The sequence below is a fragment of the Mesocricetus auratus genome, unplaced genomic scaffold, assembly GCF_017639785.1.
Source record: "Mesocricetus auratus isolate SY011 unplaced genomic scaffold, BCM_Maur_2.0 Super-Scaffold_100007, whole genome shotgun sequence".
Lineage (NCBI taxonomy): Eukaryota > Metazoa > Chordata > Mammalia > Rodentia > Cricetidae > Mesocricetus > Mesocricetus auratus.
This window is the reverse complement of record NW_024429191.1, coordinates 87,657,438-87,677,448: the sequence shown is the minus strand read 5'-3', so window position 1 is coordinate 87,677,448 and position 20,011 is coordinate 87,657,438. Positions and strand designations below refer to the sequence as shown.

Genomic DNA, 20,011 nt, shown 5'->3' with positions numbered 1-20,011 from the left:
AGAGAACAAACTCAGGTATCTATCTGATCTCAGGTACATTCCACCTTTTGAAAACTGTGAGGTCCACAAACTTCCATCCTCCCCAACAAAGAAAAGTTTGCAAAATGATGGTTCACACATGACATACATTTTCCTAGAGAACAGGTCCTAGTTTTCAACAGATTTCCAAGGCCTGAACTCTCAGCCTGTAGCCCAGGCTAATTTAGCCATAGGCTTCCAGAGATCTGCCTGTTTCCACCTCTTACCTCATCGTCTCTGGGACTGTAGGCTTATACCACAATGCCAGGCTTCTGTGGGTTCCAGGGATTTGAACACGCGTCCTTATGCTTGAGAGGCAAATGCTTTACTAACAGCCATCTCCCCAGCCCTGCCAATGGGCATCCCTTACAGCACAGCATAGAAGAGATGCGTAAGTGCCCCCACACACTCTAAACAAGTGTCCCGGGCAAGAGTCTTGAAGATGTGAATAATACAGTGAAAACTGCACTGCTTATGTCTCAAAATCTAGAGAGGACAGAAAGGACAATTCCAAGAGGTCAGGGAAGGTGTGTAGGGGGTGGGGGGTGGAGTACGTTCCTTTCTTTCCTTTTTACCAACATGCTGAATTTCATATTCTAATAGTAGCCTTGTGTGTCCCAAAGCAATGGTCCCTCGCTACTTAGCAAAAGTCTGTCTTTACCCTGCCACTCACAAAACTTCTGAATTCTAGAGGATCACAAGCTTAAACTAGAGAACCCATGGTGTCTTTAATCACATGAAAAAACTTTGTTGTTTAACCAATCTGCTAGAACTTGAAAGTGGAGCTAGCCATGCCATGATCCTATAGAAATAGCTGACATGGTCTGAGCCTACAACAACTTGGTAGTCTGCTCCGAGACAGTATTCTGTATTAAAATTTCATTTCGGTAAAAGACTTCTGCCTTTTGTCTTCTCCTACCACAGCCCTAGTAATAAAGCTTCTTTATGGAACATGAAAATAAATGAGCAATGCAGGCTATTGGGGCATATCCATTGAGGAAACTCAAGAGCAGAAAGCTTCATTACTCTCGGTAAGTTTTCATAACTCTCCTCATGACTGACAGGTAGCCTTCTAATATGGTGTTTCTAGAAGCCACTTAGTAGGACTTGTGTTTAACACACACACACACACACACACACACACACAACCATACACAAACATGTACACAGAGAAAGACACGAAATATAAAAAGCACACCACTTCCCATTGTTTTCATTTTCCACTAAAACTATACCACGAATTTGAAGAGAACCATTGTCTTTTACTCTTTGAGCCATGATACAAGTGACTTTCGTGTTTTCCAAAGTTGACGGTTGGGCTATGATCCAGATACTTTGACAATTCATTCAGTGGATGCGGTGGTCACCCAGGATTGCGTTGAACTTTGGGAGCAGCGGCCACCAGAGCTGCCAGCCACACTGCACAGGAAGAGCTCCTTTATTTGAGATTTTTTTATAATATCCTTAAAGACACATATTAAATAACTTCCTCTGGACCACAGACATGATTGAACTTAAAAAATAAAAGCCCTATAAATACTGCCAAGTCAGCCTTGCCTCTGTATCTCCCTTCTTGCATAAAATGGAATATTTCCAACCAAGCACTGAAACATAAATATTAAAATAACAAGTGGGATACACTACAAATCTACTTTACAATTTCATCACTACTGTAGCACCTTGTTACCAGGGCCGATGCATTCATTTTTGTAAAGAACACAAGAAATCTGAGAAGCTTGAGGACTCATATGACTCGTCATTAAATATTTAATCACCTTTTCAAGTCCTAAGCCTTTATCATATTTCATCCGTCTAGAGAGTTCATTCTATGCTAGATATTCCAAGGCCCCCTTTGGAGAGGAAAAAGGAAAAATAGGGAGAGAAAACCCTCAAAAAGGCAGGGTTCAATGATCTCAAGATGTCTTTCTTGTTGGCGCTGTATTGAACTCACTTCACCCTGTAAACCCACCAATCCACAGTAGGGTCAACCAGTTAAGTCCATGGCTTTTAGTCCCCAAGTATCAGTTTTACAAAAGATGCCACATCTGTTGCTTTGGATTCGTGTAGGGTGAAAAATGGATGTTGCTGGGAAAGAGAAGAAAAATACATGAAATTAATACTTTACAGTGACAATATACAAAATTAGCAAATTAATCTATTTGCTTAATAAATAGGCTAATATCTCTAGCGAGGCAAATTGGATTTCTCATACATTTTGAAAAATCAGGCACACATCCATTGATATGCATATTTTAAGGTTGTCTCTTGGCCGCCTCTAATTTTGATCTATCTAGGCCTCCAACACAAAGAATCTACTAGTTTAAATAACATATGCAAGTATGCCACATAACTCCATCCATACAGAAATAAAGATTGGATAAGACCATCTCTACACAGTCATGTTATACAGCTGTCATAGTAATAATGACTAAAATTTCACAGGCTGATTCTTCTGCTTCGTGGGACTAAGAACAGGGTGGTAGAACAAGGCATGGATGCTGCTGAACAGGAAATGGGCAAGGAAGGCATCTGTCATTGGAAAACTGGTTTGAACTAAAACACCGACGGCCATTTTCTAAGGCCACATCCACAGCCAACAGCTACATCCCATCAGGCTTGAAGGGATTTTGATACTACTGGTATGTTCAGAGAAAATTCAACTCACAGAGTAAAGATTGAAAAAAACGGAAACTTTTTTTGTATGCAGCTCAGACTAAGTCAGCTTACAGAAAGAAAAACACAACATCAAGTCTTACACTTGGTGGAGAAAAGTTAAGGTGCTATGTAAGAGCCCACATATTTCAAAGCAAGACAGATGACTAAGTCATTTTTCTGTGTATTCAACAATCCTCCTGAATTGCTCAGTGTCGGGCTACAGAGCCTTCAGTCTCCAGTTAGAGAGGCATACATTAGATCATGTTCATCAGTGCTTCAAGTGGGAAGAAACTAAGCAAACAAACTCAAAAGGACAATTCCTTCAGGTACCAACACCATACACCCCTCCGCCTCACCTACCATGCCCAGGTCTCCAACAGTCTAGGGGCACTACTTCCAGTGGTTTGAATGGCTCAACGTGAGTGTTTTCTCAAGCAGACTTTAGATGACTCACTCTGTTTCCCTGATGAGGGGTTCAGTTTGCAACCTTCATTCTGCCTACCAGTAGGTTTTCTAATTATATTTGTTTGAAACCTGACAGTAGAGGGCTGGATGAGTCAGCTTTGTGGGGAACTGAATGCCCACCCATGCAAGTTCTAGGAAACAATGCAGTGGGGGGAGGAACGAAGGCATAAAACCCAAAAGAAAGTAGGTGGTCACTTTTGAGCACTGTGACTCAGAACATGGAAAGATGTTCTGTTTTTGCCCAGTAGAGGATATGGGTTGAGTGCTGGCTCCAAGCCTTACACCCAACTCGAAGTTCTAGATTCAAGACCCTTCATTCTGAATTCCCCCATCTGCCAAACAGTGACATCACTTTCAATTACTGACCACTTACACGGCACACTTACCAAGGTTTTGTTTTTGTTGTTTTATTTTAACCATCATACATATTAGCTTTCCCACATCCTCTTGACATTTGGGGATCTTTTAATGTGCTTTAAAAGCTTTTTACTATCAAAACAGAACATGCCAAACCTCAGATTGCCTTGATGACTGATCCCAATGACTGTCAGCCCCACCTTGACTCTTTCATGCTCTTGCTAGCTCAGTATGTGGATCTTGAGTCCATGAATGAATGAAATAATATGATCCTAATTAAAAACAAATTCTTGGGACTGGAGAGATGGCTCAGCAGTTAAGAGCACTGGCTGTCCTTCCAGAGGACTCTTCCAGAGGACCAGAGTTCAATTCCCAACACCCACATGGCAGCTCACAACTGTCTGAAACTCCAGTTCCAGGGGATGTGATATGACACTTTCATACCAATGCACATAAAATAAAGTTAAATAAATTATTTAAAAAACAAATTCTTTAGGTATCATTTAGTTTATCCCAGACAAAGAAAATATTGTGAGGACCAGAAGGCAAGCCATTCAACATGGAAGTCTTGTGGGGGACTTTGAAGTTGAAAAGCGTTGAGAACTCGATTCCCTCTATAAACAATGCCAAGACTAGCAACCTGGGGATGGGTAAACATGGTCTTACAAACAATCCCCAGGCTACAGTCACCAGTTTAAGTTTCCCCCCAAAAGGGTCAAGTCTAAAGAGGGAGGACTCTACCATTTAGGATTCCTACAGAGCATGAGGAAGCAAAGAGATTCACAGACATGCTGCCAGGAGCAGAGAAGCAAGCCACAATCACCACCAGGCCTCCAAAATATCCCATGTATACACCTCAACCCCCATGACTATTGGAGGTTCAGTAATCCTTGTTTTATACTTACAATTCAAATCAAGAACTTTGTCAGACATTTGGAGAAGACAATCACTTCACTGAGAAATCATCTAAATAGCCTGGTGACTATTTCTGGCAGTAAACGTCTAGGCAGGGGCAGTCAAACTACAATACACAGTCCAAAGCTAATCCCCTCTCTGTGGTGGTTTGAATAAGAAACGTCTGCCATTAAGTTCAGGTGTTTAAATGTTCGGTCCCAAGACGGTGGTGCTGTTCGGGTAGGTTTAAGAGGTAAGACCTTGCTGGAGGAATTATGTCAATGGGGGCAGATTTGAGGTTTCCAAGACTCATGCCACTCCCAGTAGGCTCTTTCTGCATCCTGCTGGCACTACAAGATGGAATACTTCAGATTCCCACTCCTTCCTCCTTTGCTCCATCATCAAGGGCTCTTACCTTCTAGACCTATCTACCCAAATAAACCCTTCTTTCTCTAAGTTGACTTGGTCATGATTTATCACAGAAACAGAAAAGTTACTAATATGCTTTCTGACTTTTAAATAAAGTTTTGTTGAAACACAGTACATGTTCTTTTTTTGCTTTCATGCACTGAACACTGCTGCTTTCAGCTCAGTTCGTCCATTTCAACAACTGCATGGCTCATTAACCTAAAATACTATCTAGAGACCTTTACCAAAAAAAAAGAGAGAGAAAGTTGTCTAATATCTGCCATAGAAGAAAAATGCTACAAAGCAGAATTTCAAGGTGATATGCAAACACGATTGACTTGAGGCGTGTATAGCCCACAATCTGAATTAGGGTGAAAACTACTGGGGATTCTATAAGAAGTTCATATCTGGGTTGGAGTCTTGATAATAATATTCTTTTATTTGGGAAAATTAGCTTTTTTTTTAACCCTTCCTACCTCTTCACAAATTTCTAAAACTGAAACAATAGCCTCCCAGCACATGCTGCCCAGTGCTGAAGTCACAGAGTTCCGACTCAGAGTTTCCATTTAAAAACCTCAATTCCACAGGAAAGCACGGACTAGTTATGGTCTTAAAAGGCATGTCCATTTCCAGTACCACAATGGCTAATGCCATAGGGGGGAGGTTGCCCACATAATCTTACATTAATAGACATGCCAAACCCCCCTCAGTGTTTGTTAGATTGCATTGATAAGGTAGACATCAACACCAGATGCCTATGTATAGGAAATAGTCTTTTCCTCAGATTTCTTCTGATGAAACTTTTGATAAGAGGCCACTTAGATAAACAGAATGTTCTCAACTGTAAGTAGCTGAACTACAGAGAAAAAAAAGTTCTTATATTAGGAGTTAGGTACAAAGCCGAGGCTCAGGGATTTGAAGTTCCATAGGATCCTACAGGAAATCCTCCCTGTCTATCGCACTTCATGTGAAATTATCTTTTAATGTCCAAGCACACCACTAAGGGGCAGTCAGGCCTGGGAAGGCTCCTAATTGATCATTTTAAAGATAATAATGATAATCAAAAAAATATTCAACTTAAGCATACAGATCTATCCTCAAATATCACAAGTCTGTTTTTATAAAGCTGTGAGTGTTAACTACGGGACATTGCTCTTTTAAAGGGGGACGATGGAAGCTCAAGGAGTTGGCTTGACTCCAGTTGTTCCAGTCAGAGTATGCTTCAGCTTAAATAAACCAAAGCCAGTACCCAGACCTAAAACAGCACATGCCTGAGACAATCGCACAGGTTATCTTTTTACAACGCTTCCTTCAATATCTTATTTTTAACTGTGTGCATATGTGTATGGGGAGGAGGAATGTTCTTGTGAGCATGTGAGTATAATGCCAGCAGAGCCCCAAAGCTGACATCAGCTCCACTGCAGCTGGAGTTACAGAGCCTAACCACTGAGCTATAGCCAACCTCTCTTCTATTACTCTTATGGGTATTTCCAAATGGTTCTTTCTCTGTGTCTCAGCTGCCTCAACACACCATTCAAAAACAGATAGCAGGACCCTGCACTCCTATGATGCACTCAACTGGTCTGGGGGGTGAGGCTGCGAGTAGGACAGAAGAAAGCACTTTGTGACTGCTGCTAGCAAGTCCACTAATAAAGGATCTCAGATTTCGCCCTTTCCTCTCTTGGTATTGAACAACATCATAATTCTCCTGTGGTGGTTACCTTCAACTATAAACTTGGAGTAATTCAAAACCATCTGGGAGGAATCTCAGTGGGGGATTATCTACCCTGGGTTGGCTGGTGGGCATGTCTGTGAGAGACTACCTAAATCGGGTTAATTGGTGTGAGAAGATCCAGCTCACTGTGGGCACCACCATTCCCTAGGCAGAGGGTCCTGAACGGTTTTAAAAGTGTTGAAGTCAAGCTAAAGGCAAACAAGCAACTAAAGCCTATTTTTATTTCTGTCTCTGCTCTTGACCACGAGTGGGATATAATGACCTGCCTTGACCTGCTGCTGCTCTGGCCTCCTACCAGTGGTACAGTAGCCTAGAACTGTAAATTATCCCTTTCTCTCTTAAGTTGCCCTTTGTTGGGGTAGTTTATTTATCCCTTTCTCTCTTAAGTTGCCCTTTGTTGGGGTAGTTTATCACAGCAACAGAAACAAAACTAGAACATCTCCCTCTCACTGTTAAGGTTCAAACCTTGATCATTAAGATAAATCTGAGGTGAGGGGATGGTAAGCACAAATTTACATACAGCCTACATTTTGTAGGACTCTCCAAAACATATCCATCCCACATTAAACATCTATCTAGGTAAAAACACTATTATAGAGTAAGCATGCTGTTTTTTTTTTAATCCATGTCTTACTGATAGGACAAACAATAAATACAGAAGCAGAGACTTTACTGTACTTCTTTCCACCAAAATGAAGACCAAAAGGTAAGGAGAAAGAAATTCATGTAATCTATCCAAGAGCTGTAATGAACATTTCATGGGCCACAAGGTGAGTAAGCTATCTCACTGAAGTCTCCAGAACATTTATAGCGGGAATCTTTCAAATTTGAAAACATGAATTCCATGGACATAAATTTTTTCCAGGCTTACCAACATGGAAACCATCACTGGGAAAGATGACATAGTCTGAACTTGCATTAAAAAAAAAAATAGCCAGCAAGATGGCTCAGCAAGTAGAAGCGCTTACTGCCAAGTCTGACGACCTGAGTTCAATTCCCAGGACCCACGTGGTGGAAGGAGTGAACTGACTCCAGAAAGTTGTCCTCTGACCTCGACATGTACACTGTGACACGTGAGTGCCCACAAATATACAAGTACATGCCATAAAATAAATACAAAAAAATTTAAAGGATAAAAAACAATGACGAAGGGCCTTTAATTCTTTCTTTAGTCCAGTTCCTGGGAATCAACCACTTATCAACGAATCAACCACACATCAATGAACCAACCACATATCAATGAATCAACCCCTCCTCATTGGTGATTTACTAATCATCTTAGCCATGGCTACTTCACTGTTAGCTAGTTACTTGGTTAACACACACCAGAGTGTTCACACTCACCATAAGCTCTGGATACGTGGGCCGTTCTTTGGAATTTTTCTTCAAGCTTAAAAAAAAAAAAACAAAAAAAGAAAATTATCACATTAAAATTTTAGAAACCATTTTTCACAGTTAGGATTCTAGAATCAGTGTAAAACTGGCCTGGCCATAACTATTTTTTCTTTATGCAGAGAAAACAGGTTTCCTAGCTCAACTTCTATTGAAAATCATAAACTCTGACAAATTACGTTTTAAACAACTTTGGGCTTAAATGAGTAAGTGTGGGTGTAGAGTGTTTATGTGTGTTTATTTTCCTTTAATATATCATGAATAGCATTCAGTCTAGCTTCTCTAACCTAGAGCCATTGCATTTCAAAATCCACATGTATTTTCCTTCAAGGTAGCTTTTTACCCCACCTCCTGGAAAAGAAATCAGCAAATGTTTCTTACAGGACTCTAAGCACTCTTCACTGCCTTCAACTACACGGTCCTCCCTGGTCTTCCCCCTTCCATACACAATTGTCTTTTACATGCTCCTACCCAAACCTGCCTGGGACAGAAATCACCAACCTATATTTAACTAAGGTAGTGCTACTTGTTCACTGTGCTTTAGTGGATTGAAAAAAAAAAGGAAAGCATATTCAGCTAGCAAATTAGCAATTTTTCTTAGAAATATTTTGTGGTTGTGCAGTGCTGTCTAGTGGTCATTCGGTTCTCTGAATACCCAGACATTTAATAACATTTGATAGCAGAGGCAATCCTCATAAAACTGCACCATGAAAGAGACCAAACCCGTCACCCCTGTCCTTAACCCACCCCTGTTCTCTTTCCACCCCTGGCTCTAAAGTGGAAAATAAAAAGAAACAGTTTACTTGATGTTAGAGTTCCAGGTTAGAGAATGGAGAAGAGGATGGCCTTGGAAACTATGATATGCAAAACAATCTACAGCTTTCTGTAGCCACTGGACCATAAAAATCATACATGAATGGAAAGAAAGTTGTCAGTAAAGTTGAAGAACCACAATGTGACAGCATATTAGGCTCCTAGGATTTGTGCTGAGAGGTCCTTTTGAGCAAGACATTCTTGGACACGGACACATGACATGAGCTATGATGCACCCACAGAAGCTAATCACCATGAGGGGAGCAAAGTACAAAACTGTGGGAGAGTGATATCATCGGAAGACGGAGTTTTAAGCAAAATGAAATGCTTTTTTAAAATGAAAAGGAGAGGAAGCTTTTGAAGCAAAACAACTTTAAAGCAGCCTACCAGTTTATTCCAGGCAATGCTGTGGGGAGAAGCCAGGGAACCTGAGACAGGGTACAGGTAGAGGTGAGGACAGAAGTTTCAACCTGGAACTGAGGGCAGACCTAGAACCTACCAGACAACCTGTGAGAGAAAGTTCATCTCAACCAGGGACAAAAAATAAGAGTGCATTAGAAAGAAGAATTATCAACTGTCAGCGTGGGACTGATATGGGAATGTGTGCCTGGGTGAAATGAATGAATTTTTAACCAGCTCATGGTTTTGTATATGCGTATATCCTGAGAGTCAATGTTGGTGGTGCCCAATGGTGGTGATTCTCTACCTCCACCTCCACCCCAGGGGACATTTCTCAATGTCTGGGGGCATTTATGGTTGTCGCAACTAGTTGGCAGTGTTGTTACTGGCATTTGACAGAAGCCAACGATGTTGCTAAGCATCCTTCAATGTACAAGCCCATCTCTCATAGCAAAGACAATCCAATTAAAAATGCCCTTGGTACAGACATCAAGAGGTCAAGAGTCCTTGGACTGTGTGTCATTGGGTGCCCTCTTTTGTCTTTTTTTCCAATTTCTTATTTCCTTCTTTAAAATGGAACTCATTTGGAAGATCATCTCCAACTGGTTTATATGCTATTTGTTTATACTCACATCACAAATATCTCTTATCTCTCTCTTTTGTCTTCCTAGAAACTAAAGGTTGTCTAAACTCAAGTATTAACTGAACTGTCCTCTGAGGGCATTGCTGCCTTGTACATGGATCCTTATGATTATTATTATTATTATTATTATTATTATTATTATTATTATTATTATTATTATACAGAAGCCCCAAATATCCAGGCATTGTTCAAAGCAAATCTAAACCTAGAAATTCTTCTCCATAGGTTAAATGATTTAAATTATTAAATCAATAAAAAGAAATACAAACACAACATTAAAACTATACTCAATATTTAAGTGTTAATCTGAGGGGCCAGCAAGATGGTTCAACTAGTAAGGGCATTTGCTTCCAAGCCTGGTAACTTGAGTTTGATTCCTGGAACCCACATAGAATAAGGAGAGAACAGACTCAAAGAAGCTACCCTCTGACCTCCATATGTACACCATGGCAGTGTACACCCCACACGGAAGGAAAGGAAGGGAAAGAGAGAAGGGAGGGAAGGAAGGAGGAAGGGAGGGAGGGAGGAAGGGAGGGAGGGAGGGAGGGAGGGAGGGAGGGAGGGAAAAGGGAGGGAAAGAAAGACCATTCATTGAATTAGTATAATAGATCTAGCCTATTCTCTCCATCTTTTAAATCAAAAACACTTCAAAAGAGGCACTAAGAATAGTAAAAATACCCCAGATAAAGTTGGGGTAGAAGTAAATTTTCCATGCTTAGTAGGAAGTACTTGAAATTCAGTATAAAATAACAACCTTGGAGTTCAAAGGTGCACCACTTTCTTCTTGGATAGAAGTCTGACTTTTGAATGTTCGAGTGGCTTGTCATTTTCAAGTGTGCAATTAGCTAACTTCTCTAATTCCTCTTCCAAATGCCACAACACAGGCTTCTGACCATGGCTGACACTACAAAACAGATCCGCACTGTCTCGAGAATTGCTAACTTGAAGTTTATGCTGACCAGAGGCTTTCTGCCTATTTGAACTCCCCTTGATCATTTCCAAGAAGGGCTATTTGGTGCGTCCACAGAATAAAAACACAGAGTACCTCTGAAGCCATACATTTGTCAAAAGATAAATAAATATCTACTGCCTCTTTTACTGTCCATTTCTGAACAGACTGTGCTTAATTGACTATTTCATTCCAGCTCCTCTGAGCCAAACAGTATTGACATCTGAACATCTGGAGGGGATTCAACACACTTGGGTATGACAATGGGCTTCTCCGCTGGGCACTGAGACTCCAAAGTAGGACTGGAGGACATGCAAACGTAAATCGAACTATTGTAGCAGCAGGCAGCTTGTTTTTCTAGTGACTTTCTTGTGTGAACATATACGAAGAGATTCTAGTGAAAACTACCAGGCTGCTGGGCCAGAGAGCAGGCTCGGGACAGAAAGTGCGCACCCCATAGTTCTAATGTGAGCATTGAGGAGATAAAGACAGGCAGATCCTTGGGCATCCTGGCCAGCCAGCCTAGCTGAATCACACACTGTGTCTCAAAGATCAAGGTGGATCATACTGGAGAAATGACGCCTACAATCGTTTCTGTACACATAACATCTACGTACATATGAAAACATATGACATACATGCACGAACAACGATATACACTCAAATACATGCACTACATATACATATATGTGTGCATATATAATATATATGCACACAATACAAAAGCATATGAACTATATATGTGTGTGTGTGGTCCACATACATATATATGTGTACATATGCTCCATGTGCTAAGATTCCATGTTTTAAAATAAACACATTAAACCTTCTACAGGACAGACTGTAAGAATTTCCTATTAGAATTCAGTATTGTGCATCCAAAACATGGTCTATTCGGCCATGTGTGAATGAGAAATACACCCCCCATGGTCTCAGGCATTTGAATACTTGGACCCTATTTGTTGTCACTGTTGGTGTGGTTTAGAAGGTGTGACCTTGCTGGAGGAAGTGTGTCACTGGCAGCTGGATTTGAGAGTTTAGGATCTCTCCGTGTTTCCTGTTCATTCTCTCTGCTTCCTGCTTTAAGTTCAAGATGTAACCCCGTGGCTTTTGCTCCAGACACTAAGCCTGCGGCTTGCTGCATGCCTCCCTGCCATGATGCAATTATCCCTCTGAAATCATAACCTCTCATTTCTATAAATTTCCTTGAGCGTGGTGTTTTGTCACAGTGATAGATAAGTAACTAATATAGACCAGTACTGCCCACCTTAGGAATTATCTAAAAGCTCAGTGATTAAAAACACATACTGGAGGAAAGGAGTAGCCTTCCATTGTGCTATTTTGAAATAAATACCCAAAGGAAGCGTTTCTGAGAATCATTGTTCCTCTGTATTCCTCTGAAACGCTTAAAGATACTGACATACGCAAGAACTTTGAAAAGGGCTCCAATACCACAGAAAATAATCCCAAGAACTGACTAGTGGGATTACATGAAATTAAAGTTTCTGTGAAACCAAAGAGACAATTACCAGAGTGAAAAGACAGCCAGTAGAATTGGAGAAAAATCTTTGCCATCTATACCTCAGTCAAGGATTTGCCTCCTATACTACATAATGTCAAGTTTTAAACACCCCAATAAATAAATCTTCTAATCAATAAATGGGCTAATGGGCTAATGGGCTAATGAGATAATTCTCAAAAGAAGAAACACAAATTGCAGATAAATACCTGAAAACATTTTCAACATCCTTAGGTATCCCAGAACTCCAAATTAACAGGACACTGAGATTCCATCTCCTCTTAGATACGATCACTATTGCCAATAAAAGAGAGAGCAGAAAACGTGCAGGCAGAGGATGTGGGGGAGGGCATGAAATACTGGGGCTACACATGACATGGCGTCTGCACACATCAGCTTACAGCAGCTGTTACTAGCAAAGACAGTCCCTACAGAAGATCAAACAAATTCCAGTATGAGTGTGGAGGGGCCCCTGGAGACCCCACCCTTGCTGGAGGAGCTGCGTGATTGATGGCTGCTTGAGGAGGAAGAACCACTCTCCTCTGAGGACTTGCAGCACTAATTGAACTTAGGGGATATATATATATATATATATATATATATATATATATATATATATATGTGTGTGTGTGTGTGTGTGTGTGTGTGTGTGTGTTTATTTAAATTAGAAACAAGTTTGCTTCACATGTCAATCCCAGCTACCTTGCCCCTCCACCAGCCCCCCACCCAATCCCCACACTGTTCCCCAAGGAGGGTGAAGCCCTCCATGGGGTATCTCCAGAGTCTGTCATTTCATCCAGGGCAGGGCCTAGGCCCTCCCCCACGTGTCCAGGCTGCGAAAACATACCTCCATGTGGAATAGGCTCCCAAAGTTCATTTGTATGCCATGGTAAATATTGATCTACTACCCAATATATGGATTTTAGACATGGATCAGGAGAGTGCCAACCTACAATCCCACTGCCAAACCTTCATCCAGCGACTGATGGAAGCAGAGGCAGATACCCACAGCTAAACACTGAACTGAACTCCTGGAACCCAGTGACAGAGAGGGAGGGGTGATGAGCAAAGGGGTCAAGATGGTGCTGGTAAAACCCACAGAGACCGCTGGCCTGAACAAAGGGGGGAGGTCATGAACCCCAGACTGATGGCTAAGAATCCAGCAGGGGAGTGATCCAGACCCCCTGAACATGGTGTCAGTGAGGTGGCCTCCAGCTTAGGGGGTTCTTAATAAGCATTGAAACAGAGGGCAGGAAGGCAAGAGGCAGGCAAGGTGGGAGCAGTCAGGGAAGCATGAGGGAGGACAGGGTGGATGGAAATGATAGAAATACACCGTGAATATATGTATGACAGTGTCAAGCGATACAGTAACGTTTAAAAAAGGAAAACCCACCAAACAAATGCTGGTGAGGACCCAGGGAAAGAGGAACCTTTGTTCACTGCTGCTGGAAATGTACATTTGTTCATCTGCTTTGGAAATGTCTGTGAAGGTTTTGTAAAAATCTAAAACTGGAATGAACGTAATTCACAGCCCTTTCACTCCCATTACCCATCTCCCCAGGCAGACACCGGAAGAACTCTGTGTCCCATTACAAATGTTTCACAACTAAGCACATTGCTGCATGATTCACAATAACTAAGAACTCCAAGAGCCTAGAGGTCCATTATCCAGATGGATGGAAAAAGAAAAAGTGGGGGGGGAGTGTGATGGAAATATCTTTATCTGCAAAGAAATATATAACTCTGACATTGGCAGGAAAATAGAAATCATGTCAAGTGAAGTATGCCACTCAGGAAAACAAAGGCCCCATTCTCTCTCATATGAAGACTCAGGATTTTAATTTTGGAGAGAGGGGATGAGTGTGTGTGTGTGTGTGTGTGTGTGTGTGTGTGTGTGTGTGTGTAGGGTCCGGATTTGTGTATGTGTGCAGGTGTGAAGGCTACTCAAGGTTGTGAATTTTACTATATCTGGAATTAACTAAAACCCAGGGGGCGGGGTACAACTTATAAGGGTTTTTTTTCTTAATTAAGTCATTTGAAGTGGGAAGACCCACTTTAAATCCAGATCCTTTGAAGTAAGAAGATACAATTTTAATCCAGCTCTTTCGAGATGGGAAGTTCCTCCTTTAATCTGGATCACACCTGCTGGCAGCCTATATAAAGGACTGCAAGAGGGAAGCTTGCTCTCTCTGCCTGCTTGCTCTCACTCCTACTGGCAAATCCATTCCTTCTCGGGCATTACAGCCTACTTCTTCAGGATTCAGGATTAGACAGACAGACAGACAGACAGACAGACAGACAGACAGACAGACAGAGACATATTCATACTATCAGTTCTGCTCCTCTAGAGAACCCTAACTAATACAGTGTGGGAGGGGGTGTGTGTGTAGGTATATGTGTATGTAGGTGTGTGTGTGTGTGTGTGTATGGAGTATCATACACTCTAAATCTAAAAGGGGACCATAAGAAGGGAAGAAGCAATCTTAATGGGGGAGGGACGAGGGAATTCATGTGACATGTAAGCAGAGAAGAGCTACTGTGGGAAGCAAATAGACCAACAGGGGTGGGAGAAGGAAGAAGGGAAATGGGAAAGGGAACAATAATAACAAAATATGTGCAAAAATGCCACAACAAAACCAATTACTTTGTATGTTAACTTAAATAAAAGACTAGCTGCAAGAAGGGAGCAAACAGATCAATGTCCCTTTCATCTTGGTATTCATGAGGAGTAAATGTGTTAAGTTCCCTTTTTTCACTCAAGGCACTATTGCTCAGATGCTACTGGAGAAAAATAAAAAATAAAAACACTAAGAACCTGGCACTCTGGGCTCAAGAGTTAACTGGTTGCTATGATGACGCAGGTCCACCCAAGCAATGACTTACTGACCTTGGTGGTTTGGAAGAAAATGGTCCCCAAAGGGAGTGGCACTTTAAGGAGGTGTGGTCTTGTTGGAGGAAGTGTGTCACTGTGGGGGTGGGCTTTAAGGTCTCTTTTGTTCTAACTTCCCTCAGTGTGACCGTTAGTCGACTTCCTGTTGCCTGCAAGATGTAGGGCTCTCAACTATTTCCTCCATCACCATGTCTGCCTCTATGCCACCCCGCTCCCCACCGTGATAATGGACTGAACCTCTGAAACTGAAAGTGAGTCACTCCAATTAAATGTTTCCTTTGTAAGAGTTGCTGTGGTCATGGTGTCTCTTCACAGCAATAAAAAAACAATCTAAGATACTGACGTATAACAAGTAATGGCCAACCCTGATAGGCTGGAAGACAGCAGTTGCCAAGCTGACTGTCTACATGTAGGCAATATGGTACCCAGCAGCAGGTCATCCATTGCTTAGAATATGTGTCATAAAAGCTTGCAGACTCTTTGACAAATCCCCAAGACAGTAAATAACACTCCTCTTCTACACTTAGCCCAAATACAGATGCGAAACATAAAAATCAAACATACCAATGTGGAGATTTGAGATTAAATATTTGCTACTGAGAAACTAGCAGTCAGACAGACTCTCTGATAGGCAGACAGGAAGGGAGAGGGTACATTTCCAAGATGGCCCTTTCTTCCTCAATCTTCTGACTTTCCAAAGCCTGGCAGCTTTTGTCTCCCACCAGCAGGCTACCTGCTGACGGATTGACTCAACAAGTTGAAGACCAGATCAGGACACAGTCACACAATAGTTGTGGGCCAGTCAACCAGTCTGCCTGTCTTCCAACTAACTGACCCTGAAATAGAAGGAACTTCTTCAGGGGATTCAAAACCCCCAGCCTCCAGAAGAGACTAGCTAGCTTGGCTTTCCCAAGTGCCCCCTCTGCTTTGTCGAGGATCTTTTTCTCTCTGTGTTTGTTGCATGTGTGTGTGTTGCATGTGTGTGCTCACCGTAATTGCTGATTCTGTGTGCATGGCATGGGGTTTCTCTGCTTGTCCCTGTTGGGCTTGAGATTTTTTACTGCCTTTTAATTATTTAACTGCCAGAGAAAATGAACCTGACTACACCATTTCTAGCCCGTATCACTTCTGAAATCTGATGTCCCCTCTCTCTGCTTACCACCGAGATCTAGGGTCACTGGGAAAGGTCTTGAAGACAACAACCTGGCTGTGATGGCTAAGTTTAGTGGTAGCACTGGAAAAGATAAGGTCTTCTTATGAAAATGTGTCAGTAACACAGATGTGTGGCTAGGAAACAGAATTGATAAGAGTTGGGTGAAAAAGTAGGCTTTCTCCAGGGATAACCACTTTATCAGGGTTCTTCCCACTCCATTCCCGCTCAGCTCTAAACTCTCAACAGTAAAGCAAATGAAATGATACTGTTCCTGGGCACGGGATAGGCTCATACATTAATATAAATGAAAAGTAAGATTTTTGTCTATAAAGGTCTATCAAGTCACTCATAATAGCTATAAAAATGGGGAGGGGTCACTGCAATTTTCAACGAATTTTATGTTCATTCTTAGGGGGATATCACAGTGAACACATTGGTGGTTTATAGTGGGCAAAAGCATTACTGACCTGGGAACTGTGGCTTGTACCATTGTCCTAAAGCCCAACCGAGGACTCATAAGGATGCTCCTAACAGTCAGACTGGCTGTCTTCTGGTGTTACCCAATCCCCATGATGACAGAAGAGAACCAACATGCAGTTGATTCCTGAGGACTTGATTCCAAGGCAACTACAATACTGAAAACTTTGAAGATATCTGTGAGGCTGGAGAGATGGCTTAATGGTCAAATGCTCCGACTGCTCTCCCAGAGGACCCAGGCTCAGTTCCCAGGACCCACATGGTAGCTCACAACAGCCAATAGATCTAATTCTAGAGAACCTTATACTCTCTTCTGGCCTCTGTGGGCTCCTGCACATACATGGTATACAAATATACATTCAGGCACACATGCATACCCACAAAAGGGAGGGAGGAAGGGAGGGAGGGAGGGAGGGAGGGAGGGAGGGAGGGAGGGAGGGAGGGAGGGAGGGAGGGAGGGAGGAAGGGAGGGAGGGAGGGAGGGAGAGAAAGGAATTTTTTTTAGTTTCTAAAAAGATCTGTCCTTTGGTAACTTCTAGACTGATAAGATATGAGTTTTGTCACTATTGCTACTATTATAAATGAACTCCATAAGTAAGACAAACTTGTGTGTTGTTAGGCAAATAAAATAACAGAGCCTTAACAGGGTTGCTAGACTTTCAACAGAAACAGGAAAGCCACAACAGGTCAATAGCCCAAAATATTTAGATGAATAAACTATGGTATCTGGGGCTAAATTTCAGAGGAAAAGAGAAAGAAAAGGAGTTCTCAGAGGAGCAGCCATGAGGACTCTGAGTGTCAGGGGAAGGTAGGAAAAAGCATGGTCACTATAGAAAGAGCAATAATACCAGCACCCGGACTCTCTACCCACAAACATTAAAATTAGCACCCATTCATCTCTCAAGTTTTGGGGCTGACTATTTTTTCTATTTTGCTTTGTTTTTCGAGACAGGATTTCTCTGTATTGTTTTGGAGGCTGTCCTGGAACTCACTCTGTAGACCAGGCTGGCCTCGAACTCACAGAGACCTGCCTGCCTCTGCCTCTCGAGTGCTGGCATTAAAGATGTGCACCACCAACGCCCGGCTAAGGGCTGACTTTTTGTTTTGTTTTGGTTTTGTTTTTTTGTACACTGGGGATAGAACCTAGAGCCTCATACATGCTAGATAATTGCTCTAATCACCTCAGCCCTAACATCATTTTTATAAATGTTTGTAAAAACAAATAAAATGTTTGTTTCTTTGGATGGGGGCAGAATTAACACTAAGTAAGAGGGGAAAAACATTTTGATACAGAAAAGTAACTCAATGATGTTACCAGTTGAACACGAGAAGCATTCAGGAATGCTGGGCAACCGAAGGCATGCTCACAGAACTGACATCCAATCCCGGGTGAGCCACATGCTCAGAGATTGCATCAGATGTATGCTCTGGTGGTTTGAATAAAAATGCTCCCCACCCCCAGAAACAGCTGACCTGACAAGGGTTAGCTATTAAATCCCAGACTGATGCCTAGGAATCCAACATGGGACTGATCAAGACCCCCTGAATGTGGGTGTCAGTGAGGAGGCCTAGGTAATCTATTGAGCCTTGGGTAGTAGATCAGTATTTATCCCTGGTATACAAATGGACTTTGGGCACTCACCCAACAATGAGAGATGCACTCTCACCCTGAACTCTTCGGGGAGGGTCTAGGCCCTGCCCTGGATGAAATGACAGACTATGGACACCCCCATGGAGGGCCTCACCCTCCCTGGAGAAATGAGGGGATATTGGAGGGGTTGGTGGGAGGGCACAGGAGAAGAGGTACCTGGAATTGACATGTGAAGCAACCTTGTTTCTAATTTAAATTTAAAAATAAAAATTAAAAAAAATGCTCCCCACCCTGTATAGGGAGGTGTGGACTGGTTAGAGTAGGTGTGGCCTTGTTGAGGAGGTGTGTCGCTAGGGGGTGGGCTTTGAGGTCTCAGCCCCAGTATGGCATTTTCTTCGTGCTGCCTTCAGATCCAGATGTGGAACTCCTCCAGCACCGTGTGCCATCATGCCTCCCACCGTGGTGATAACGGACTAGACCTCGGTACTATAAGCCAGCCCCAAGTAAATATTTACCTTTATAGGAGCTGCCATGGTCATGACATCTCTTCACAGCAATAGAAGTCCTAACTAAGACACATGCTAAGGTTGCAAACACTTGAAAAATACTGATGCTGAGTGCGGAGCTCAGGGGCCAGAACTTTGGAAAACTTTACCAGAGACTGACCAGTGAATGAAAAGGGAGGGCAGAGAGCTACATTAAACCATGGATCCCCACGGGAGGCTCAGCATTCTAGAAGCCTTCACACCTGCCTTGTTCTTCCCAAAGCTTCATGAGATACCCAGAAGCCTTGGAGAAGGGGTCCAGGTAGGAGAAGAGCAATAGAAAGGGAAGCGTGAAGACACATCCTTACACAGGATTCACTCCTGGGAGCACTCTCCTGACAAGTCTTGGAGTCAACTATGCAACATGACTCATGGCTTTTCCTGTGACCTTTAAACACTTGAGGATGGGGGGGGAGGTGAAACAAAATAAAAACAAAAACTGTCAAGTTTTTTAATCTAAAAGGCAAAACCATGACCCAATTTCAACCTGGCAGATACATCACCTCACCCACACAATCACTCAAGGAAAACAGGACACACTTCAGAAGACCGGGGAAGGGGTGGGTAATTAAAGACAGCCAACAACATTGCCCTAGAGTCCAGTAGCCCAGCTCTCTTTGGTCTTTCAGCCAAAATGAAAACTCAGAATAAACCACCATGGTAGCCTTGTAAAACACTAGGGGAAAGCACCAGAAGGAGCAAGAAGGGGGTGAGCACCACGCAATAGCCCAAAGGGCCGTAAGCTACAAGAGTTGCCCTGTCTCATCACGTTGTCCAGTAAAAGCTGCATTTGAAACAGCACTTCCAGAAGAAGCAAGAAGGCCAAGGGAGTATAGCTTCAGCATCCTCTGTACCTCAGGGAGCCTTCCCAGGTCTAGGTCATTTCACAGTGGCAACTCTAAGAAACACGGTTGGGACCACAGCCAGCTCTGACCCACCCGCTCCCTCCTAGTTCCCATCTGCTTTCACAGAACAAACATATACACTAACTTGGTTCGGTTCCACTTTGTTTTTGTTTTTGTTTTTTCGAGACAAGGTTTCTCTGTATTGTTTTGGAGGCTGTGCTGGAACTCGCTCTGTAGACCAGGCTGTCCTCGAACTCACAGAG

General features: G+C 42.5%; 1 protein-coding gene across 3 annotated transcripts in view; it reads right to left on the bottom strand.

Annotated features, from left to right (window-relative positions):
- Nucleotides 1–1,204: 1,204 nt before the first annotated feature.
- Map2k6 (mitogen-activated protein kinase kinase 6) overlaps nt 1,205–20,011 on the bottom strand; it is a 128,491-nt gene continuing 109,684 nt past the window's right edge. For all 3 annotated transcript variants that reach the window (XM_005069971.4, XM_040750009.1, XM_040750010.1), the window contains 2 exons: nt 7,877–7,922; nt 1,205–2,103 (listed from right to left, as the gene is read on the bottom strand). In XM_005069971.4, the coding sequence (XP_005070028.1) occupies nt 2,026–2,103; nt 7,877–7,922 (124 nt within the window). In that variant the 3' untranslated portion in view covers nt 1,205–2,025. The remainder of the gene's footprint in view (nt 2,104–7,876; nt 7,923–20,011) is intronic.